Below are 26330 nucleotides of genomic sequence, written 5' to 3'. Positions count from 1 at the left end.
GGGTCGTTATTTCAATAATGTTTTACTTAGAATGCACATTCTGCAGCTGCAACGGTCTTAATGGCGGCTAGATTTTTGAGGACTAAATTACCTAGGTTGTCGTACGGAAGGTCGCGGTTCAAATCTCACCTGACGTGATTTGACGTCGGATACCAGTCGGCTCAGCTGTAAATCAAATCAGGGTAATAATCTCGGGCGAGCGCAATGCTGACCACATTGCCTCCTACAGGGTACTGCAATCCTGTAGTGTATCGTTACGGGCTTGAATGGAGTGCTCTAACACACTTCAACGCCCTGATCCAATATGGATTGTTGGGCCAACGATTATTAAATTACCTATTCCCACGTTTCTCGCGAAGCTTTCGTTGGCCGGTAGAACGTACTAGTTTTTCCTGTATTAATTTCAGGCTACACTGTGTTTTTCCTTCATAAATAGGTCACCATTTGACAAGATTTACAAATAATATTTTTAAACAACATCTTCCCTCGCTTTTCAGACAAAATGAGGTTTCTAGTCTTATTGACTTTATTCACCATAATTGGGAAGGCGATTGCAATCGACGAACCAAGCCAAAATATTGATTCTAATAGCTACTGCTACAGTGATGACACGGCCAGACCACAAAAGTTGCACTTTGCCACTAAAACAGCTTATCAATTTATGAAAGGAAAGGAATATGAGAAACTTTCAACTGTTTCAGGTAAACTGTTATTTACAAAAAAATATATGTCTAGATACATGTACTTATTCTGAAACCCCTTTTACGTTACAGGTTGTACTCCCGTGAAATTCTGGCTTTTTAGCAGGCATGGAACCAGATTGCCCGAATTAGACGTTATTGAAAGTCTTCCAGAATTAGAAATTGTAAGTATTAAATTTTGGTTCACCTATTTCGATAACTCTAAAACAATTCACCACCATACTATCTTATATCCTTTCTATCTTAATTGATCCCAGAATAGTAGTTCTTCCCACTTTCAGAAATTAACGCAAATTTATATATCTTAGAGCCTTGTACATGTAGAGAAAATGTCGAAAATAATGTGCATCCTTTCAAATTTCCTTTGCTATTTTTATTTTTTATAAACGACCTTCTTCCCCTCCTTACTTGTCCCTGTTTGCACTATGCAGACGACCTTAAGCTGTTTTCCGCTATATCGTCTCCTATGAACTGTGTTCCCCTTCAGTCTAACCTGGACACTCTGGTTCGTTGGTGCTCGACTAATGGTTTAGCGCTAAACGTCAGAAAGTGTCACTAAATATGCCACTCCCTAAACTCCTCATCCACTTCTTTCTCCTACTCGCTTAACGGACATTCCTTATCCTGCTTAAAATCCACTCAAGACTTCGGAGTCACTTTTGACAATAAGCTCCGCTTTGACACCCATTGCCTCGATGTCATCAATCGAGCAGCAAAATTGTCAGGCTTTATTCTTCGCTTCTCCTCTGATTTTGACTCCATCCAACCCTCCTTAGGTCTCTTCAATTCCTTCGTGAGGAATACCCTCGAGTATTGCTCCGTGATCTGGTCACCCTCCCGTGTGCAACGTAAATGCACCCGTTCCCTCTTCTTTAAGAAAAGCTTCCCTCGTGTGGATTACCCCTCCCGCCTCCGCTTTCTGAACCTTCCTTTCCTACAACAGCGTAGATCCTATCTGGATCTATGCACATTCTTTAAACTTTCCTCGGGTCTAATGGACTGCTCCGCCACTGACGAGATCACCTGCCGTCCTGCGTCTTATAACACACGCAGACATTTTCAGCGTGCCCTTCGCAGAGCTTCAAGTCTACTTTCATTCCCCGATTCCCAGGCTTGGTCCTTTTAACTTCCCTACTTTAAGTTGTTTTAAACGTAGGATAAGTTTTTTGCTTTCTCCTCCTCCTGAGGACAATAATTAATTGGAATTTTCTGTTTGTTGTCCGTTAATTAAATTAAATTAAAATTAAATTAAATCATGGTCTCTTTCGAACAACCTGTCAGCGCTCTTGTACTGCACACTTCAAAAAGGCAACTTCTGAATCTTGTGCTTATTTCAATGTAGTCATTTACCATAATTGATGATCACTGGCGTCAGTTGTAACCTACCTGGCTTTATCGCAAACTACTACACTACCTTGACCAAAAGCCCCTGAAATTACCATCGTATTACAGTTTTTATAATGTAGGCCCTGAGCGGTAGAGGTAGAATCCGGCCCGAAGGTCAAACTTATGCCTCTAATCATTCCCTTCTCTCCTCCTTCTCCACAATCTAACAGCAACCTAAACCTTTTTCTGCTACAGGCTTGCTGAAGATTGGGTATATCGTTATAGATGATATATAAAATAATAGCGGACAGTACAGAGTCCTATTTGAGATCCTTGGGGACAATAAACGCTTGGAGTTTACCATCAACGTCTTCTCTTCAAAAGTGTGCTGATCCATTGTTTTTTCTGTACAGATTGATGGTTTCCTCATTTTGAGCCTTGCAGATATCCTACCGGGAATAAAATTGCCTGATGAATGCTGTAGGATAATCCTCATCAAAGTGCTAAGCTCGTCTGCCCCTACGCAGTGCTAATAGAAGTCAATCCCTTAACGGGCTAGGAGAACAGGCTATCGAAACACATTCTTGGACTCTGTCGAAATAAAACTTGAAGGAAAGTAGTCGCAGTGATTATACGCCTCCTATCATTACTCTGACATCATGTTTAGGCTTCATCTGTTTTATCCATGATCAATACATCATTGCAAAGATTCCTGTCTTCAAAGGTTGATTTCGAAATAATTTCATTTGTCGTTTCCAGTTAATACCTATCGCAGCTCTGAGCATCTGGTGCTGGTAATAATTATATATGTATGTAACATGGGTTTGAGGCAGTGCCGCACTCCTGGGCAAAATGCTCTTCATCCTCACAACTTTTGCATTAAACGAATGATCCAAACCCTTTTTATAGCCCAAAAATGACAGCTCTTTTAGTGAACAATGAAACGAATAACTTCGACCGTCCTCCACTTTTTAAAAAGGCATATTTTTTAAATCGTTCAATCAAACACTACTTTGTACTGTTATTTAACTAAATCCATTAACATTTTTTGGTTCAGATTATCCAATTCGGCACAATTTGGTCACCGAAAAGCACAAAAATTAAAATAAATCTCTTTTGGCGGGCATTTGTAACACGACTGTGTAATATTGTTCAATAAAAAATTACTGAAAGTTGCTCAATGTATACAGTTTAAGATAATATAATCGTTCAAACAGTTTCAAAGTTTCCTTTAAAAAATTCATGAAAATTATCTATTTTGTTGCGCAAATGAAACTAACCGCTTAAGGTCTGTATTCCGAGCTCCAGAGGAAACACCTTGCCTGCTCACTTCACTCCTCCCGCTCATTTGTATGCGTGTTTTCGTTTTCGTTGTCTCACAGTTTAAAAATTAAATTTTCAACAACGAGTTTGCATTAAATTTTCACAAAAGAAAAGATTGAGTCGGACCTCCATCATCCACGGGATTTATCTGATTGTGCTCCCTGCGACTTCGTTCTGCTCCACTAAATTAAAAACCCACTATGAGGAGTGTGTAGAAAAATGAAAGGTACCTCTGATGAATAGATGAAACCCCAGTATGAAAAACATGTATTTCGAGGATTGGATGAAGCAGTGACATAAGTACGTTGTAGTCCATGAAGGGGAAAATGGCGATTTTGCCCAATAATCATTGTATTTTAAATTTTCTAGATAAATTCTAGGAACTTTTTGATCGAGATAGTATATATCTCCTTTCACATGTTCAAACGCAATATCGTTGCTTCCATCCAAATCTTCCTGTAAGAACCATAACCGCACCTCTTGGCTGTTTCTCTGGAACTGATCGTCTTATAGCAAGTCTTTTTTTCTTCTCTCTGGAAAGCCTCCGTGGAATTTTCGTTTAAACAAAAAAGGATCAATTCGCGCTCTGATTGTTGAGAGATCTGTGTGCAATCCCATGCTTGCACGACTTGATGCTTGGAATCAGTTTATTGGTCCATCTACTCTTTTCCACCCATATCCATCTTTGTTGCCACTGGCTCAAAGATACCTTCCTTTCGGAGATTTCCACGTTCCGATCAGAAAACGAACCAGGTCCATCATAGATGTGAGTTATCTCATCAGCCAAAAAGCCGATACGCATAATTCCGGCTAACGCATAGGTTGCTTCGTCTAAGGCGATCTAAAGTCACAGCACACTCTTAAGGCGGTCTTCCTACAAACTGAAGTCAATCGTTCAGTATTGCATGTAGTATGTAGTGGAGTTCAGCAGGCCTTGCATAGAGTAGAATAGAGATTGTCACTCTAACTATAGCTACGTGTTTATAGTGAGCCCCGAATATTTGACATCATCCTTGCCAGGACCATGCTGACATTGGACGCCTTAATGCACACATATTGTAATTACTGTTTGAAGTTCACCCTACCATCTGCCATTACTCCAATGAATTTGATTTTTGACATGGTGATGTAGCTCCCCATTCTGATTCGAGCATTCGTTTCCTTACTGCGCTTCATGTCTTGTCTACCGCGAGTGCAAGATCTGCATCTTTCAGACACTTCTTTATAGCAGTGATTGCTTCGGATGATTACGATTCCACACCCGCAAAATATTTTGCAACGACAATCAGCGCTATATCATCGGCCTCGCTTACAACTGAAATGTTGAGAACATCGTTATGTATGATTTTCCACACTCGCGGAGAGTCCCCCTCCTGCTAGATAGCTGTCGATACGCGCAGTTAAGTAACTGAGTATATCAATCGTCGCTAAAGGCCTCCTTATAAGGTTCCAATTGATTGAGTTGCATACATTTTGCACGTTATGCGCAATACTTGCTAGTTCTACCCTTTCCACCAGTTCGATGGTTGATCCATACCATGAAGAAGTCGAGCTGTCTGTCTGATAATCCTTCCAGACTCTCTACAGCTGGAAGCAATGAAGCATTTTTCACATCATGTCCAATAGACGTATACAACTTAGGCCATAAATATTAGGCACCCCGGAACATACTTTATGCCTTTTTCTTGTTTAGCGTAAACAAGTCGAGAAACCGGAAGCTGGGCGCTTTAGGTATGAAAGGTTTTGTTTGTTTCTTGTGTGAGTATATTTGAGTGTAGAACTATCCCATTTGTACGTAGCCCGTTAAACATATGCGTTTAGCATATCAGATTTAGTACTTCAGCTTGTAAATTTACACGGTAAGGCAACTTTGAGCTACTGTAACTTTGTTACTAATAGTATGATTTTGATCAAACTTGGAGATAATATGCTCCATATTATGTTTTATACTACTACCAAATATATGGTAATATACTATTATTAACTTAATTTGAACAGATATCGAAATGGAGAGTATTTTGAGGCGAGGGTACCGTATAGAGGCAGCTTCATGATTTTTTTCAGATTTTTCGGTTGGGTAGTTTCTGAGAATGGCTCCATTAAAGAAATCACCACTTTGCACCCCTCCCACTCCCCGCCTTTTTAACAAATCTCAAAACAAAGAACGGGTTCGAAAAGTACTAATGTAGACCTTTCATTTGATACTCCACATGACTATATTTGGTGAAAAAAAATTTTACACCCCCCTTTTACATGTATGGGGACCCCCCCTAAATCTCAACGTAGGAGGATATTACTCACTGCATGTCTGGGGGTCCACAGTTTCCACCTTCTCACCAAACTTCGTGTTAATCGGTATAGTCGTTTCTGAGAAAAGTGCCTATGACAGACAGACAGACAGACAGAGAGACAGACATTGAAACGATTTTAATAAAGTTTTGTTTTACAAACAAAACCTTAAAAATGAGACTCTTTTAGTGATTTAGTCGATTGCGTTGCATAATCATACAATATTATGGCCTTTATTACAGCAGCTATCATTTGCGTTATACTCCTCTATTAGCTTCGCACATTGCATATGGCGTTCATTCGTGGATTACAAGTTTTTGAGCACTGTTTTGGATGTGATGCTATGATCCCTTACTTTGTGCTTTAGAATACCCAGAAGGTGTTCTATGGGGTTCAGATTTGGGGACTGAACCGATCAATCTAACAAGACAATGCTTTTCTCTCTAGACCAACGCATTACGGTTGCAGATTTGAAATAGGGTGAGGGGTTATTTTGTTAAAATTTAACACCATTCAATCGGTATTGCCGAAAATGTGCGTTAATAAAGACATCAACCCAATTTCCAGCATATCCATATATTTTTCACTGTTTTTCCGACCTTCACGAAAACATTTCACTGATGCCAACAGCCATAACGATTCAACAACACAAAACAGTTTTCTACGTGCATGACCGTGTCTCACAATCCCGATAATCTCCACCAAGACGACGTCTCACAAAGGTCACACTTGCCTGGGGAAAAATGAAAAATACTCATTACTGAACTGGTCATCTTACTGGTCATCATTTTGATAATTGCAGATAAAACACTTAAGAGGGCGAATTAATATTATGTACATGCTCGTATGCAAGCTTATTTAAAAGTTCAATTCGTCGAACCGCATAAAATTCCTCGAATTTCCCTCTGTGCAATGTTGACGTCGTCGAACCCATTCCAAGCGGTTCCTTTTTGTTTACCAACTTCAGGCAATAATACTAGTCTTTAGCGTTTCCTTATGTTAGAAAAATTCCCTTTGTTGTCTCCTAGCCTATTGCAAATCTTCAGTACTTCCTTCATCGTTACTGGGGATATTACAACCACATTTAAAAGCCTCTGGAGACTGTTACCGCACCTGCTCTCCCTCTTGCTTTGTTAGATAACTAACTTCCCTCGAGTTTTTCTATAGACACACTGCTATACCTGCTGGTCAGTTCCATCCATTGTTCTCTGGTCTAACCACACATTTGTAAACAATTGCTCGTGAATTGTGTTCAAAGACTAACCGGACATTCTCATCATTCTTGGACGTGCAGGACTCCGCTTGCCATGCTCTTCGGAAGATAATTGCCTGATGATAAGCGTAGATGTAGTATTAATTGACATTCCAAGACATATCCAGAGCTAATGAAGGACCTTCCTTTCCGGTAAATAATATCCCGACCATCGCTGTGCGAAGGCCTCTAAGACACAGCACTCTCAAGCATTCCTTAGTGAACTTCCCTATTCTGTGGTTCTCTCAGTCTCCGTCTTTTCACGTCCAATATCATTCTATCTAACATGTCCTCGAACTCAGCTAACGTCAGGCCAAGGAACCAAGGATTGCGAAAGAAGATTTGACTATATAATAATTTCATATAAAAGCAAAATCTAATAAAAATTAAACTAACGGTTTAGATACGCGATGAAGTTATCAACAACTACAGAAGTCAAAACATATCAATAAACGGCAGCCTATGTGAAGGAGACTTGCAACTGATACGTAATTGGGTACTTGATAAAAATATCACCACAGACCACGAGCAATACTTGGTTTCTCAGGTAATACTTACTATTACTAATTACTACTAATATAAATTATTTTACCTTCTTAAGTTCACACGATTTCTTTATGTTTTCCAAAGTTTTTAAGAATACCTGTTTTTAAAGGTTATTAGTATTCGGAAAAACTTTAATTTTTAACTTCGGAAAATCTTAAGAAATTGTATAAAGCGAGACGAAATTGTAAACATAAAAGCTAAATTTCCCCACACGTTCTCAATAATGTTCAGATCCGAAACCAACAAAAGGTAGAAATTAAGCTTCAAAACACGATCTTGCACCATGAATATTGGATAAGGACATTAGGACAGTTTGCTGAAAGGTGCATCAAAAATGGTAGAGAGCAAGCATCTAAAATTTCTTGATATTCTTCGGAGTTCATTCGAACTAATGGAAACTCAAACCCATACCATTTGTGCCGCGACACCAAAATTAATTTAGGAAAAAAATCCGCCATTACTGCTTCAATAGTTGCTATTTCCACCTAGGCCATTCGAATTTCACTATGGGTATGGGATATCCAGACTCAATTTTCAATGAGAACAGTCTCTTTCAATTTTATTATCATCACGCTTAATACTTTGCAAGTGGGAAGCCTACAGCAGCAGATCAGCACAAAGGCAAATGCAAACATTCATGACAAACAGGGATTCGAATTTGGTGCTACAAAATCGAGACGCTGGCGATGCCTCCTCCAATAGTGAATTACGATTTTGTGGAGGTAAAACTCATCGTTAGAGAAAAAAAGTATACGAAAAAGTTAGAAAATACAATTCATTTCCGAACCCTAATAATTAAATTAACAATAACTAAAATCCTTTAAAAAACATATCATAAAAAACATTAAAAAAACATGTGAAATTAAGATTATATTAAGCGATGTATACATATATGCAAACATATGTATGTACATGAATCGTGTTCCATTTTTTGAAGGGCTGGGAAGATTTGAAACTTTTGGCAACTGACTATCAGAAAGTATATCCAGAGCTGCTCCTCACTACGTATGACAAGGATCACTTCTTGGTATGAAGAATAAAGTGGAATCTAACTAAGCTATCTATCAAATAAATAAAAATACACTTACCATATTTCCAGTTCCGACATTCCAATACCCAGCGAACAAAGGCCAGTTATAATGCATTTACAGAAGGACTTTTTGGAAATCAAACTTCTAGTAATATTACTTTAGATCCAATTCCAGAAAAAGATATTCTTTTGGATCCCCACGACAACTGCGAATTGTTCACAAAACAAAATAGTGAAGCAAAACAACCTGGAAAGGATATCGATAAATTTGCAAGCTCAGAGCTAATCAATCAGGTGATAGCTAACGTTTCAGCACGGCTGGGGTATGTATATTCGGTTATTTGTTTGAAGTACAGCAGGCAGTAGTAGTTCAGGGCATTACTTTATACCCTAGACAGTTAAATTATTTTACTACAAGTCCATTCACCTATACTAAATTAACATTGGTGCTAGTAGCCGAAGCCGGTTGTCAAGTAACTATTAGGTTGTTGCACATGAAATGGCCGATTTGGTACTAAAATTTGAAACAACTATAAAGCTTGCAAAAATTTATTTAATTAATCAAAATAGGTGCCAGTCGATTCAAAACACTTCTTCCAGCGGGATACAAGAGCATGTATGCCAGTTTCGCAGAAGTCCAATTTTCAGGGGTTGATAAACTCGTTGAAGGCAATTTTGATGACCTCTTTTTCCTCAATTGTTATTCCACCAAAAAATGATCCAAATGCTTAAAAAGATAGTAATCGGTTGGCGAAAGGTCTGGTGAATATGGTGGATGAGGCAGAGTCTCATACTGCGTTTTGAACCATTGTTCTGGATTTATGAGGTCGTGAATTGTCGTGAAGGAGTATCACATCATCTCTGTTGACTAATCTCGGCCGTTGAATACTCAATTTTTGGTGCATTTCCTCGTGTTTGGCACAGTATGTGTGCATTTATCGTTTCTCCAGGTGCCAAGAAAGAATAGTGGATAACTCTAGCCGTAGACCACCAAACAGTCACCATTACCTTCTTCGGATGGAGGCTCGGTTTCGACATATGCTTCGGTGGCTCATCAGCATCTAGCCATTGTGATGATCGGCGACGATTGACGTATAATATCCACTTTTCAACACATGTCACTATTCTGTGCAAAAAGGGATCGCTTCTGTTGCGAGAGAGTAAAGAACTGCAAATTTCTATTCGAAGCGTCATGTTTTGCTCCGTAAGGGCTTGCGGAACCCATTTGTCGAGCTTCTTTACCTTTCCAAGCTGTTGCAAATGCCGGGAAAGTTTCGAATACTGTACGCCCAGTTTCTCTGCAATGTCTCTCACAGACTGACTTGTATCGGATTCGACTAGCAAACGCAGCTCGTCGTTATCAATCGATGGTCCTGGATGTCCACGTGGCTCACTTTGATGGTTTACGTCACCTGACCGGAACTTTTCGAACCACCGCCGTGTGGTTCGTTCACTTACCGTATCAGCTCCAAATGCGCTGTTCCTGGTCGCCTCCACTGCTTTATGACCGAGTTTGAACTTATACAGAAAAAGTATACGTTCTTGGCTCTTTTCCATCCTTTTTTCCTTTTTAGTCACTGTTATCACAACGATGGTCAAAACTGAATTGACTCCTTGATTAAATGTAGAAGTGTTTATACATCATTATCCGACACCAACAGCGCCAACTGGTGGTGGTTTGATATAGCAAAATCGCAACTAACTTCACTTGGTTGCCAAATCGGCCATTTCATATGCAACAACCTAATAGTAGCCTAATATATATTCGCGCACCAATCAGAGAATGAATTATGGAGCACCATTGTTTATTTGTTTGGAGTTTAAGTAAAACATCTACTTACGTAGCTCTTTTGGTCAATCGTGTGGATTGTTAATCTATATGTATGATCCAACACTAATCAGAGGTCATTGTTTTCGATCATTTTTAACATGTACTGAAGTTAGATCGCTGGTGTTTCTACCAGATTCTAGAAGAACATGTAAGAATAGTCTTCAATAGCCTCTTTCTGAACGTAATAATTATCTGCTAGGGATTACTTTTACAAATCGAATGTACGTGCATGAGCACTACATAGTAGCTACCTTTCAGTAATGCATTCAGAAGATCTGCTGAGGATGAACTACTCCGATGTCGGTTTATTTAAAGCTCTCTCTTGTATCATTTCCGTTATCGTAGTTAGGGTAGTCTGGATCACCTTAACCGGTTTCAAAGTTGAGGTTTCTTCTCCTAAATCCTTTTCAACTAAATTAACTTCCAGAATATTGATATTGCGACTCAGGAGGAGGATATTGAGGGAATTCATGGCTCTTCTCCTCGCTTTTTGCGATTTTAAATACTAGATACCTGGGTTCGATTTTATCCTAATATCCGAATGATGGTTTTTAAAACGAAAGAAAATTTAGCAGGAGATCCTTCTCCGTGGAAGTTAAGTGGATTTCATAATCTAATTCGTGGTCTGTGATATGTATTTAGTTTTTTATTAAATATATTGATTGCAATAGTCTTTTGTAGTTATAGTTGATATGATTAACGTAGGGGCGTTAAGTGGCTATTACGATACCGCCCAATGAGAAGCTACCCTCATCTGCTGAACCCTCGTTAGGAGCCATCGTTATATTTCTACCCATAATTAATTAGTTGAAGGTTTATGCCAAGGTTCAGTACCGTAAGCTACTAAGCCTCTTTCAGAAATTTATCTAGCCTAACTGACATTGGATTTCATACAACTATATATATACGCAGTCACGGTCCACTTTGTTCGGGAGAAGGCAGACGGTTTTGAAGTTTTGAAGTTTTCTAATATTTGTTTCGCCTTCTGGAAAAAGCTTGCCAATTATAATTTAAGTAGTTATAAAGTATCATCCAACAAAGTAGAAAGAAATCGTATGGAAAGCAATATCCATAGACAATTACGTAGGATTATAAAAAGGAGTAAAGAAGCAGCTATTGTCAAGATTTTTAAAATAAACCGATATATTATCTGAATGCTAACAAAGAGATGTAATTGTCACAACTGATAAGTCATGTATAAGCTGAAGAATGAAAGTTACATGGGTTAAACAAAGACGTATTACCGGAGTCGATAAAATATTAAAAAAACAAACAATCAAGGATTGCGGAATTATTACCGAAAATTTATCAGTGGTAAAAACACCCACCCCAATCTTTCCGAGCATCAGATCTCTATCAAAGGCCTAGAAACGGAATAAGGGTGATCCCTGCCGCAATAAATTCACATATGTTATGCAGACACTGGCGAAACTGCATTTGGGAAAACAAGAACGAAGTCCCATTGCCTTTCAGAAGAATAATATTCAATGGCAATTGAAATAATAAAACCTGTTGTTTCTTTTTCGTTGGTGTGGGTATTTATTCTTGCAAATACCGATATTTCGGGAACCACTTGTTCCCTTCATCAGTGCAAAAAACAACGAAAAAGAAACAACAAGTTTTATTATTTCAATTAATTAATCGTTGGAAACACCGCATAATTTCACTCTGGTTCAATGGCAAGTTAAGTAGCCGACAGTAGCCGATCCCCTATCATCACTATTAAGTGAAGTTTATGGGGGAATTAGAGGAGCAAATTTCGTCGAGTCGCTAATTCTCTTTTTCTACTTAAGGTGTATAGATGATATCCGTACCCTTGACAAGATGCAAAACGACGACTCACTGCTGAAGAATCTCAAGAAGTTGCTCAGAACCTAAAATAAAACAACACAACTGGTTCCATTTCTTTCTGATGAACTCTACCATCGGTGCTACCTGCTCTTGACATATCAGACGCGTCAAGTTTCAAAGACGAACGAGCGGTCTAGGTTACGATTATTGAGAAAGATGAGGAACAATACACACCGTTTAGTAACGGAAGATGTAAAACTTATCAGCTTATCATGAGGGAAATGAATAATGCGAATTAGAGCTCAAGAATACTCTCAAAGTTTTCCCTGTTTGTCGTAAAAGGTGACTAAAAGGCAAAGAAATTGGGTAGCTAGTAACTTGCAAATTTTTTACGTTTGCTGTCTGCGTTATCTCAGCGGAGGACGCTGGCCTGATACTATTACAAACAAAGAACTTGGTCAACACCAAGCCAATATCAAAATTACAACAAGACAGCGCATCTTTGTCATCAGCCATTATAATTTTCGAGATGTGAATTTCGATGAGAAGGGCAAGACTGTTAATTTGAGCATTATAAATATAATATATAGTTATGCGACTTTTAACACCCTTGATTTTAACTATTACTGTTTCCTGTTCACTTCTTGGTGGAGTATAGGGCATCCACACAGTCAGATTGTGCTTCAGTTTCACTATCACTACTAGTGATAAGCTCACAGCAGCAAACAATTAGGTTAGATTAAATAAAAAAATTGCGGTTCCTGCAACTCCAAGCACTTAGCCCTCCTGGATATGGCCCATTATACCATCCTACTTGCAACGCTTGCAGACTTTTACGAATCTGATGACATCCTTAAAGACAGAGACTGCGCAGTTTTCTCGTTAAAGATAAACTTCCTCAATTATCGTCATCTAAGATTAGAAGAGGGATCCTCCTGTTATCATCTAAAGTTAGCCCCTTATTATGAATGAGTACCTTCAGCTCAACCTAAAACAAGTTGAGATACTGGAAGTTGTGCACTTCGGATATAAAGGTTTTGTGTTCATCTTATGCGAAACACTCTCTAAACACGGTTTTCCATTCATACATATCTAAAAATGCAAAATATTCCTTCACTAATTGCTAAACTCCAGATATATGTACATATTGTGACGAAAATCACTTTGGAAAATTATGTGTGACGTCAATGTAAATCGTAGTTATGACAATTAGCCAAGACACCAAAATTATATAACAGTAGCGCGAATATTAAGTAAGGAAAATTATAAACAGATGACTTTAATGCCGATAAGGAGATTTTGTTAAAGGTGCAGAGTAGTTTTCTAGTAAAGTGTTTTGCGTGCCTTTCTGGAATGTTCCACGGGGTTTAAAAGCGCCGGAAATCCGCCCACGAAGTCAGCCTAGTTCTAGAGTTAGAACAGATCGTGTCGTACGCCTCGAATTGTACCAGTTGAAGGAATTGTTCTATAATTAATTGTGCAGTAGGGTTGTATAAGTTAATGTAAAATCGTAATCGCTTATATTAAAATTATAGAAAGGGTTTTGGTCTAGTGCTACGCAATCCAGTGATATGAGTCTACGTAAAACAAGTAACGTAACTAGTGACGAGTACGTAAAGCGAAGAACGTAACAATTGGCGGCAATGGTGTCATTATGCAAAGGAAAAACGTAACAATATGTACATATAAATAAATATTATGCTCATCCTAAATAAACAAACGTTGCCCATCTAAATTGATCTCGGATTTGCACTTTACCCCGTGCTCAAAAGCATACAAATTCCACCGGTACTAACGTACACATGTCTATCCTATTGTTCACTACCCGCAAACTTAATTAGCACATACATATACATACACATGTCTGTCTCAAGGTATTCATAGTGATATGATAATAACTCAAAAAAGCAAAAAGAAGGAAATCAAAATGTCCCCATGCACCTCACCGTTCATATAAATTCACTTTATATGATGATGACGTCATATACCCATTAAAGAGGGCGCGTACTGGGACCGATAAGACGCGACACGACAGTTTTGCAACCACCTAGCTATTGGTCTGACTAGTGTGTGTGACGAACAAGAACAGGTTTTGTCTGAAAGAGACATTTGTCTGAAGCAGTCTCAGACACTTGTTTCACAAAAGTCTGTCCAATATGTGAGACAGACCCAGATATTGGTCTGCTGCAAAAAAAGATTTTGTCTGAAATAGACATTTGTTTGACGCAAATATTTGTCACTCTAAAATCTCAAACATGGGCAGAGATTTGTCTGTCTGTTGTCTGAAGTAGCCGGAGGAGTTTTCAATATGTTTACTTTACAAGTACACTAGACAATATTCTGTCATTTCGTGTTGTTCCCAGTGGGCGTTAACAAAAAGTGTCGTGTCGTGGGGCTCCCTTGGCGTGGATTGCAGAACTTTGACCTTCTATAACTCGGTTAATAGTAGTTGGATTTCATCCAAATTCCAATCCCAAAGTTATGTCTTATATTTTAACACCAAATATTATACTTCTAGGATGAAACTTAGGAGGGTTTTCAGATAAACTTCTAAATTGTATGCTATGATTAAGTTTATTTGAGCAGGTATGGGAATTGGATGTATTTCGAGGCCTGGATCTCGTATGGATGCACCATTGTGATTTTTTTCAAATTTTTCCGTTAGATAAGTGGTGAGAAAGAGACCTGTTTCACTTTTCGGGGCACATATTTTGACCTCTCACTAACCTAGGCTTCACCCAATATTAGAAATAGCGCTTGATCCCCGCCGCACCCACCTTCCGCATGTATAGGAACCCCCAATAAAAGGTAAAGGCATTCACAGACTACATCTTCTCACCAAATTTCGTGACAATTGGTTCAGCCATTTTCAAGTAAATCGGGTGTAACAGACAGACAGACAAACATGGAATCGATTTTAATAAGGTTTTGTTCTATAAAAAAAACTTTCAAGAAGCGAATACACAAACCCGAAAACCATGAGAACAAGATCGTCTGAGCGAGACAGTGCGAACGAGATAGCACCCCAAAGATTAAAGCTTCCTCATGCAATCTCGCTCTTTCCTACAGAAACTATATGGGTAGGAGGAACATTTACTGCTCTCGTTACAATGAAAAAGTATGGAAAAGTCAAAGAAAAAGCATCTGCCAAATTCAAAGCTCCTGGTAAACATACCAGTCCTGACGTTTACTTTATTTCCTAGCATTTACTTTACTTAACTTGCTTGTTTTTTAATGATAGTAAACTCTCCTCTTTTGTTTTCAGCTACAACACCTCACTGACATACCACAATGTTTCACTCATGTATGATATGTGTAGATTTGAACAGGCTTGGTATCTCGACAAACCTAGTGCCTGGTGCACGGTTAGTTGAAAATAACACAATGTTATCGGTTTCCATTTTGTTCAATTCGTATTAAATCTATCTTTCAGGCATTTACCCTCGAAGAAACTAAAATTCTAGAATTTTACGAGGACATGAAGCATCAATACAAAGCAGGTTATGTCGGCAAATTAAATCCAAATGTGCCGTGTGCGCTGATGCAAGATATGCTGAAAAAGTTGCAAAGTGAAGATAAGCCCGTTGTTACCGCTTATTTCTCACATTCCACTTTAATGCATTTGTTTTTCGTCGCGTTAGGTAAGTTTCACATTACCATAAATCCTATTTCTTATTAGTCTACTTACGAATATTATTTCGCAAGTTGGATATTTCGGGAAACAATTGCTCCCTTAATTGGATCACAATCATTTATCACTCTTATTTGTAAAATAAGACACTTTTTTAATCAAGGGAGAGAAAAATCGCTCCTCTCTGAACCCAATATCAAACTCGCAAACTCTACTGTAGTGCACCTTGGAAAGAGCCCAGGAAAATCCCATATCTGCTATAAATAATAGCAAATCCATGAAAGTAAAAGTAAAAATTCCAAAAATTGGTTCCAAACGGATATGAGTAAAATGCGCCAAAACGGCACATGGTGATAACTTATGGATAGAACTACCTAATAAAAGTACTTAAATAACAAGTCGGGAAACCGGAAGCTTGACGCTTCAGGTATAAAAGGTTTTGTGTTTCCCTATGTGAGGAGCATAACGTAGTTCTCCATTGGCTTATAGCATTGACCCGAGATATTGAAATCGTTCAGTTCTGGGCAGGTTACTGCCATTGCCAGAACTCAGCGATTTAAGTATCTCGAAGGGCAGGTTACTGCCATTGCTAGAACTCAGCGATTTTAATATCTCGAATCAACGCTATCAGCCAATGGAGAACTGCGTAATAATTTGTTTCACGCATTAATGCAACCTGGATGAAGTGGCATTCCCCAACTGGTGTTCTTTGTGATCAACGTGTCAGCGCACGTCCCAAATCTAAAATTTACTGCAATGTCGTCCGTCTGCCACTCTCTATAGTTCTAAGTGTTGGCCGACTATAAAGGACAATGAACGGCGTCTTGCGGTAATGGGGACGAAGATGTTGCATTGCACTGATGGCGTGACACCTTTTGATTACGTCTGAAATGAGAATATCCGCGATCGATATGGGTTTGCACCGATCGTGGAAAAACTGCAAGAGGGGCGTTTTCAATGGTGTGGTCACGTAATTCACGCTAACGAGAATTCAACAACCAGTATTGATCAGATTACATCCTGATGAGGCATTTGATACAATAAAATGACGAAACCGATCATCACGAGCCGACCCCGCTTGTGAACTGAAGGCTGAAGAAAAAGAAAAAGATGTGAGGAGCGACGAGTGCACGACAGCTCCGCGTCATATAGCTAAAAATTCCATTGCCCTCTATTTTCTAGAAAGCGATTTAAATAAATCATTTGATGGAAAGCCCTGTGTTGATAATGGTCACCTTCACACGCTTCACGCTCTGAGTTTAATATTATTAGCGAATGAAAACAATTTAACCAGCATCAAATATAAACAAGTCGGGAAACCGGAAGCTGGACGCTTCAGGTACGAAAGGTTTTGTGTATTTCTTAGTACGTAGCACGTAATATATGCATATATTACGTGAGAATATCCACTTTCGGATGATATTGACATTCATAGTCTTGAATTTGCAAAGAAGCGACAACTTTGACGTATTATAATAATAGTGCGATTTCCACTAAACTTGGTAAGATCATGCTCTATGTTATACTCTATATTGCCGCGAGATTTCGTGGTCCTAGCATGAACTTAAGGGGGGTTTTGAAACGAATTACTAAAAATTATAGTAATATACTATTATTAACTTTATTTGTGCAGATATCAGTGTGGAAGGTATTTCGGAGCCCAGGCACCATATAGTGGCAGCCTGTTGATTTTTTTCAGATTTTTCGGTTTGGTAGTTTCTGAGAATGGCCCCCGTAAAGGAATGGTCACTTTCAACCCCCCGCACTCCCCACCTTTCCAAGAAATGTCAAAACTAAGACCAGCTTCGAAAAGTACTAACCGAGACCTTTAATTTGATACCTCACATGACTATATTTGATGAAAAAAAAATGTACACCCCCTTTTTGCATGTATGGGGACCCCCCCTTAAATTCGTCGTAAAAGGATGTAATTCACTGTATGCGTGAGCGTTCACAGTTTCCAGCTTTCCACCGAATTTGGTGTCAATCGCTGCAACCGTCTCCGAGAAAAATGCGTGTGACGGACAGACAGACAGACAGACTGACAGACAGACAGACGGACAGACAGACAGAAAATCTGGTACCGAAAATGCTAGCACATCAAGAGAATTGGGGTGCGGTCAACTCCATGATCGCATCTATTCAAGATAAATTGCGAAAGGCAGAGGAAAGGAGAAAAGCGCGGTCACGTGCGCCGCGTATAGAAGAAAGGTGACAAAGCTAGAGTGAGCTGACTCCGCCCCGTGATGTAATACCTTATGGTGGTTCCACGGCGCAGGGAGGGAGTCGGGGGTGGTTTTAGTGGGTAAGAATCCCACACGCTGGTGTGTCCAGACCAGTGTCTTTTTGAAGATTTCCACCTCCTCAACAAAAAAAACAAAAAAAAAAGACAGACAGACAGACATTGAATCGATTTTAATAAGGTTTTGTTTTACACAAAACCTTAAAAATGAAATTATAGTGTATTTATTATAATTTCAAAACTAATATAATGGGGGCTCTTTCTATTATTTAGTATAACCTCAAAAAGTCTCATTACGCCCTAAACGGACACAATAATCGCTATCGGTTTCCCGAACTCAACTCTCTCCATGTCATTATAAGAAGCATACACCCCTCCTCTACTGTTCTGTGTTTCTAGAGCGATTCACTCCTCCGCCATACTGTAGTGAGAATGGCCATAATGGTGAGAATGGCTTGATACGCTAGATGGCACCACCCGGGCCAGGTTTGTGACTGGGAAAATTGGGGTACTCGATCTAGACTAGTCGACTCCGTTATAGAACGCGTCACAGGCTAAAACAGAAGAAAATTTGGTTCCGTGCATAGGAGTTGGCGTCTACAGCTTAGAGGCTTGTGTGACTATCTGCTTGCATTCGTTGAGAAGCGTTTCAACTTTTTTTATGATGACTTTTCCTTATTTCATAGGACTTACGTCCTTCTTAACTGGACCTTATCATGGCTACTGCGTGTCCTTTGTCTGCTTGTAGGTATTATATCGGTTGTTTAGTCCTTTCGATTAATTGTTTGGGAGATATTGATTCTTTTTCGTAAGGTTTACATCTAACAGGCCTGACATACGGCTTAAACCAGCAACTGATTACTTGGTACACTGACGGATCCCTCACAGCAGAGGGAGCGGGTGCCGGGGTCATTGATCCAAGGAAAATGTACTTTGAGCCAATGGGCAGGTACACTAGCATATTCCAGGCGGAAATATACGCCATAGACAAATGTGCCTCCTTTACTCTGCAAAGGAACTACAGGGGGCAGAACATAGCTATTCTCACCGATAGCCAAGCAGCGATCAAGGCACTTAGGTCCAACCAGGTGAACTCTAAACTGGTATGGGAATGCCTTGAGAAACTGAATACACTCGACTCGGCCAACAAGGTCTGGATACTTTGGGTTCCAGGCCATGCTGGGTTGGAAGGCAATGAGGCAGCGGACGAACTAGCCAAGAAGGGAGCAGGGACGCCTTTACACGGGCCAGAACCATTCTGTGGAATCGGAAACGGTTTCATGGCTATGAATCTAATAAATGAAGAGAAACGGTTGAGGGAACTAAATTGGGCGGGCCTACCAGGGTGCTTATTGGGGGATACGAACCCATGCGCACAAAGGATTGCTTAAACCTCACCAAAAAGAAGCTCCGAATCATAGTGGGAATTCTCACTGGACATTGTCGGCTGAACTATCACCTAGGGAAGCCAGGGATATCTACGGAGACTGCCTGCAGGTTTTGTGAGGAGGAGGACGAAAGCTCTATACACGTCCTGGGACAGTGTCCGCACTTGTGCAAAGTAGGTCGAGACATCTGGGAGAACACTTAATACCAGATGCAAAGCTGAAACATCTGGAAGTGGGGAACATACTATAGTTCCTAACGGTTACAGGCCTGCTTAAGATACTATGATCAATAAGTACACTATAACCAGTAAAAGGGACACAATAGTTCTTCAAGGACGCGGTGCGACTTTCCCATAACAGAATAATAATAATAATAATCTAACAGGGTTTAATAGTTAGTAAATATTTTTCCATAAGCAATTTTTAAGGTTTTGCGTGAAACAAAACCTTATTAAAACCGATTCAATGTCTATTTGTCTGTCTTTTTCTTCTCTATAGAAAGTTAATCTCCATTCACTCTTCCCACGGGACTCTCATATGGTATTACGTCACGGTTTGGATTAAAATTTATCCTGCACTCGTGTCCACGTTCGTGTTCCTCCCTCGTTTCTTCTCCCGACTGACTTCGTCCTGTCTAACCTTCATATGGAGGGTCGCTATCACCTTTTCAACTTTAGTCCATATCGCCTTCGATTTCAATATATAATGCATGATGTTTTCGGCTTTTAGGTACTCCCCGGTTTTAACTTCCAATGCAACCCCCTGAACAGCAAATTTCGAGCGTCTTGTCCTTTCTCTGCAATATTCCCAAATCGATATAGATATGCTCGATAATATCCGTATCCGCTCAAAAGCTGTATTTAGTCGAAACTTACTTCGCTGTGTGGTCGCTCGGTCCATGTTCGAATATCCCATATAATTCTGTGCGTCTAGCGGCCTTTTTCTGACAAGTCCCACCTCGCCTGTAATTCCACGATAGTTTCACTTCTTGCGAACTACCGCTGATGGGGTGAATATTCTCCGGTGAGGTACGCTTGATCGTAAAAACGTTGTCCTTCCATCGTTTGTATATCGATCGAAATCATTCCTGCTATCACGTAGATTGCTTCCTCGAATATTATTCTGTAAGCACAACATGTTCGGAGTGCACTTAGCGACACGTAACTTCAATCTTCCTTCTATTTGCTTTATTTTCCAGTACATCTGAACACATTGGACCACCTATATTTGATAGCATTCTCGAGATCAGTGCTCCGATGTTATATGCCTTGGTTGCTGCACACTCGGCAGAGATTTGCAGTTTAGCCTCTAGGCGATCATTATGCCTAAATACTTGTTCTGCGATAGACCAGAATTTCAGTCCTTTGTCTGATTTGCAGCACAAAAGTATTATTTAGAAGGCATATCCGCCTTCATCCAAAAGTTTGTTTGGCTTTGGAATGAGCATTAGTTTCCATTCCATTGCGTGGGAAATGCTCTTTTTTAAAGACATTTTGTAAATCCCTCGGCCACATATTTGACGTTCTTTTAACTTTTGCCATTAGAGCTATGTTGGGGACATAATCAAAGCCAGACGCATTCTCGACTATTTTCTTCGCAGTTCGAGGACCTCCTCCTCACTTACCATGGGAATTTCGGCGATGTCTATTTCAACAGTAGGAAGCTTAGCGGTCCTCATGTTTTGCGTGAAAAGCTTCGTCACTATTTCTAAGCAAGTTAGGGCAGAAATTAGTAGAGAACGTTTACCTTTCACTTTGACATTACTGTCTTGTAGGCGCTATCTAAAGGTTTATGTCAAATTCTTTACACAATCGTTTAAAATGTTCACTCTCTCCCTGCAGCAAAACTTCTTTGAAAGTCTCTTCGATATTCTTGCTGACTGTCCATCTTTCAGCTGCCTTCCGAGATCAATTTATTCTTGGATGCTGTATGATTTCAAAAATTATGGCCTGGTGGTCACTGTATGTACTTGTCACCGACTTACCACTAGAGATCGAAAAAGTTGACTGACGGTTTCGTCTAGGCCCTAGGCAGAGGTGAGGCAGCGTCTGCCCTGGACGAAACCGTCAGTCAACTTTTTCGTTCCCTTTTTGAAAACTTGGGCGTTTAACCCAATAAAGAGGAGTCCATGGACTACAAAAGAGGAAGTAAGTTGGTTCTTAGGTGGTCCGGTCCATCGCCAAGTGGGTGCGGACTCATGACTCCCAGCATCCTCAACAAAAAAGTCCACTATGTTCAAATACCCAGAAAGATGGGAGTTAAGAATACACTCAACATGTTTCCTGCTTGTCATCAGTGGTAACTAAAAGGGAAAGTAATTTGCAACCTGCAAATTTTGAAACTCTACTGCTGCCGAAACGTCTTCAACGCCTCAATCAGGGGCTGACCTTACGGCAACAACCGTTGGCTATCGAAAACACACTATGATTGGTTTCTGGAATGTGCACACGATCCTCGATAACGGTAGCGAGGGTCCTCAGGATGCTCGTTTTCTCCAACTTGAGCGGGAATTCCAGCAATATAAACTAGACATTCTAGACCTGAGCGAAGTAAGATAGTGGGACTTCGGAGAGTACTTCTCTCTATTTTGCGACACTTTTGGCATTGTGCTTTTGCACTTTGGAGATCCAAGTCGTAGCAGACGCGAATCCGGTGTCGGGTTGCTTTTGATGGCTACCGAAAGGCGCACTCTCATAACCGGGGAGCCGGTTTGTGACGGACTGCTAACTGCAAGGTTTCGGTACAGGCTAAGGAGCATCACAATTGTACAATGCTACGCATGGAGACTTTCAATGTAGTGGATAAGGATGCTCTCTATGAGCAATTAAATGGGGTTAAGGGGAGCTTCCTAAAGGTGTCATTGTGATCGTGATGGATGATCCGAATGCCAAAATGGGATCTGACAACAACTTGCTCGGGCAGGTAATGGGGAAACACGATCTTGAAGACCGTAACAGTAATGGTGGGAGGTTCGTGGATTTCTGCAACTTCCACCGCCTCGTCACTGGTGGCACATTGTTCGAGCACAGAGCCTGCCATAAGGCCAATTGGATATCAACTGACCGACGCCGCACAATCACTTCGCGACCAGCAGTAGATTTAGGAGTCGTCGTTAAATAACAAGAGAGGCGCGACATCAGCCTCGAAAGGGATCACCATGGTCGCTTACGTTAGGCTGCGTGTTGCGTCCGCCACTTCTCGCAGGATTGTGGAGCTGCAACACCCTAAGTTCAGCATCGACCGCTTGGATAAAACAGATGTCGCTCGACAGTGGGAGAGCTCGCTGATCGGACGGCAGATATACTGAGCAATCCGCCTAAAAATATCGATGAGCATTGGGCCGCCATCAAAAATACGCTTTTCTAGGGTGCTACATAGGTCGTCGGCCACGGCCCGAAGGGGTGTCAGAAGATCTAGCTAACTGCGGAATCCTGGAAGAGGATCAATAAACGGAAGGGGTTGAAGGCTCTATTGGCCGTTACGAGTGATGGCGCGTAACGCGCTAGAACTCGGATATCGAACGAAATCCCGAGAAGTTCAGCGTAGTGTACGTCGTGACAAGAAACAATTTGCTATTTCACTGGTCAGGGAAGAGGAAGATGCCGCAGATCGCAATGGTTCCAGGAATGTATACAGCATCACGAAAAAGCTTGCATGTGATAGCAAATCTTTCGATGGTCCTGTGAAAGACGTCAATGGTCGATTTCTCACGATGATGAACAACTGAACATTTTGGAACAGTGCGCAGAGTTTAGATCTTCGCTACACCGGCTCTTCATTGATTTCGAGGAAGCTTTCGATAGCGTGAACAGGGAGTGTATCTGGAATGCTCTACGCAGGAGAAACTAATAGCAATTACCAGAGCGACCTGTGATGGCGCAAAATGTCACGTGCTGCACCGAGGTTAAATCTCGGAGGATTTTGAGATCCAAAGCGACGGAGTCCGCCAGGGTTGCATCCTATCACCGATATTGTTTTTTCTTGTTATCGCTGACGTTCTCCATGCTGCCTTGTCCGGAAGACGAAGAGGAATTCAATCGATCATCCTTCCTTAAACACATCGAGTACACTGATGATATCTACTTTTTCTGGTTGTTCACTGGGTCGTCAACTTTGGCCAAATGACTCTGAATTTAGAAAGAGAGGCAAGTATAGGTGCAATGACGTGGTGTCTGCGGACGGTGGCACCGAACGGGATGTTGCCCGACACATTAAGAGCCCCGGAGGGCACTTGGCGTAGAACAGTAGAGGAGTACGATCGTCTGGGGAAATCGTGGGGGGAGCTGAAGCATATTTCAGGTAACCGCAAACGATGGTTTGGAGATGTGGTTTAAGTGTTATACCCCACCAAAGGGTGAATGGCAACCATATATGTTCAAATTTAAGTGTATGTGCGGTATTTACATGAAAACTGAATGAATATTTTTGTTGAATTGGTTATTAGTCACTAGGAAAACCTGGAGACTACAACATCGGATAAACCGGTGCGTTTTACAATAAAAACCCGGAAGACGTGAAAATATTTCCTACACTGAAAAATAGATCAAGTATCTATACTTTATCAAATATATGCAATGTATATAAATATGAAGTGTATAAAGTATCATGGGGACCAATGTACATTAGAATGGTTAAACTCAACCGTGCTAATACTGAATGTTATAAATGGACCAATATTGCATTTATCTATCATTACATGAAATATCCGATCCTAGCCAAGTTTAGAAAAGAAGTATTGTATCATAAAATAATGAATAATAAAAGCACATCATATCATGTTCTTCCAGGAGCTTTTAAGGACAAACAAATTTTGACAGCGGATAATTATGCCAGTATGCAGGATCGACAATGGCGCGGTAGCTACATGGTGCCGTTTGCGGCTAACGTGGCTGTTGTGAAATATAAGTAAGCAAACTAATATTTTCCCCGATTTTTAAACAGTCTTTCACTTTTTTTCCAAGTTTAATAAAAAAAAGTGGAACCCAACTTCTCCACCACTAGTCATTAGTACTATCACCACCTTTCGTTTTTCTTTTTAGTTGCTCCACCAACAGTTCTGAACCTACAACAAGGCTACGCTTTTTCCTGAATCAAAAACCACTCGAACTTGATGGATGTGTAGAAGGACTGTGTGAAGAAAAAAATATTTTATCAAAGTATGACAATTACTTGAAAGCAGATTGCTCCAACCAATATTGTAAAACTAGCAGTTCGCCAGGAGCCCTGAATATATCTATTATTGCTTTCATCAGTTCAATTTTATATAGTGTTTGTCATTTAATCTAATTTGAACCAACAAAGAAATTTAAAATTATTACTAAATGTAAATAAAATGAAATTTTACTAAAAAAATACATAGGTTCGTTTTGAATTCAGTCCCAAGGGCGAATAATAATAAGGAGTAATAAGGAGTTATTTGCAGTTCCGTTCGGTTGGCAAAGTGTCGTAAAATATCTTGTCCACTTATGAAAGTCAAGTCGGATGGTCTTCCGGCCATCTCATATTCCCCAAGTTATCACACATATTTAGCAGTAACCTTAGCAGCTAACTTAATTTAAAGTTAAATTGAGGACTTAAATTAATAGAAATTCACTTAGAACTAAGATGTCGATGATGTGCAGCACACTTACAGGAAAGATTAAAACAAGTCGAAAGCTGGAAGCTCGGTTCATCATGTATGAAAGGTCTTGTGGATTTCTTATGTAAGAGTATTTGAGTGTTGTCCCATCATTGGGGGTTTGTAATGGATGTGTATTTATTATGCCAATTTAATGTGAAACCCATCCCCCATAACTTATGATTATAGGATGAACTTAAAAGGGGGAGGGGGGTGTCAATTTCCAAAAACTACTATTAACTTTATTTGAGGAGATGTCATGATTGGCTGCTTGATGTTTTCTTCAGACTTCCTGGTCCCTTCACTCACCTTCTCCATTAAAATTTATGTAAAAACTAACACCGATAATTACCAATTGAGCCCTTTTTCTGATTACCTACATTACTATTGCACATATGATAACTCCCTTAAGCTCGACGTAGAATGATGCTACTCATTGTATGCCAACCTTCCAACCTTCCTGTCAATAGGTATAACCGTTTATGTGAAAAGTGTGTCTAACAAGGAGACAAATGGACAAGCAGGCAAACGGTTTATTTTACACAAATTCTTAGCAACCAAAAAATACGAAAAGTAAAAATAAAATGTTTTCATCCGAACCTTTGTACATGCAGGCCCTCAGTATCGTTAACTGTACTATGGGGATGATATATGTAAATATACACACGATGAACGAAGATCGGGGATCCGATACCTCATTATTTACTGGCTTTAACGTTTTGATCGCTGTCATCACCCCACTTTGCTCACCGTTCCACTATGTCTTCAGCAAAACTTCACCTGCTATAACTATAACAATAGGATTTTCTTCGAACTTTCTAATAATATGATTTCCTTCGAACCCACACACACAAAATTTCGTACTTCTAAAATTAATTTAAGGGTGGACTTTTGATAATTTTCTAAAATATAGCAATTTACTATTACTGACTTTATTTGAGCAGATGTCGAAATGGAATATACTTTGAGGCCTTCGTATAGATACATCATTGTGTTTTTTAGATCTTTCGGTAGGTTCTAAGAACAAGGCCTATTATACTTTATGGCGTGGTGCATGTTTTGGATCCTAACTCCCAAATATCTAAACTGACATGGTAGTTTATGGTAGTTCTAAAAGATACTAATTGAGGAGTTTCATTTGACACTACAGATGATCATTTTCTGATAGAAAAAAACTGAGAGCCCCCTTTCACGCATACGGGGAGCCACCTTTAAACTTAACACAAGATTATGCCACTCATTGCTTTTAGACCATACGTTCTTATTATATTTCGTGGCAATAGGTTCAGCCTTTTCCCAACGAATTCCTACCAAATTTGTGACAATAGCTCCAATCTTTCCGAACAAATTAGGTGTGACAGAT

The 26330-nt window shown here is 39.9% G+C and overlaps 1 protein-coding gene across 2 annotated transcripts in view; it reads left to right on the top strand.

Moving 5' to 3' along the window:
* Positions 1–24696, top strand: part of LOC119649837 (multiple inositol polyphosphate phosphatase 1-like) — a 34351-nt gene extending 9655 nt beyond the window's left edge. For both annotated transcript variants that reach the window (XM_038052181.1, XM_038052182.1), the window contains exons 2-10: positions 498–701; positions 774–865; positions 7295–7438; positions 8375–8464; positions 8537–8790; positions 15355–15454; positions 15523–15730; positions 24138–24255; positions 24390–24696. In XM_038052181.1, coding sequence (XP_037908109.1) covers positions 503–701; positions 774–865; positions 7295–7438; positions 8375–8464; positions 8537–8790; positions 15355–15454; positions 15523–15730; positions 24138–24255; positions 24390–24636 — 1452 coding nt within the window. In that variant the 5' untranslated portion in view covers positions 498–502 and the 3' untranslated portion in view covers positions 24637–24696. The remainder of the gene's footprint in view (positions 1–497; positions 702–773; positions 866–7294; positions 7439–8374; positions 8465–8536; positions 8791–15354; positions 15455–15522; positions 15731–24137; positions 24256–24389) is intronic.
* Positions 24697–26330: the final 1634 nt, after the last annotated feature.

The sequence above is a fragment of the Hermetia illucens genome, chromosome 2 (assembly GCF_905115235.1).
Source record: "Hermetia illucens chromosome 2, iHerIll2.2.curated.20191125, whole genome shotgun sequence".
Lineage (NCBI taxonomy): Eukaryota > Metazoa > Arthropoda > Insecta > Diptera > Stratiomyidae > Hermetia > Hermetia illucens.
The sequence above is the reverse complement of the archived record's forward strand: the minus strand, read 5'-3'. Positions and strand labels throughout refer to the sequence as shown.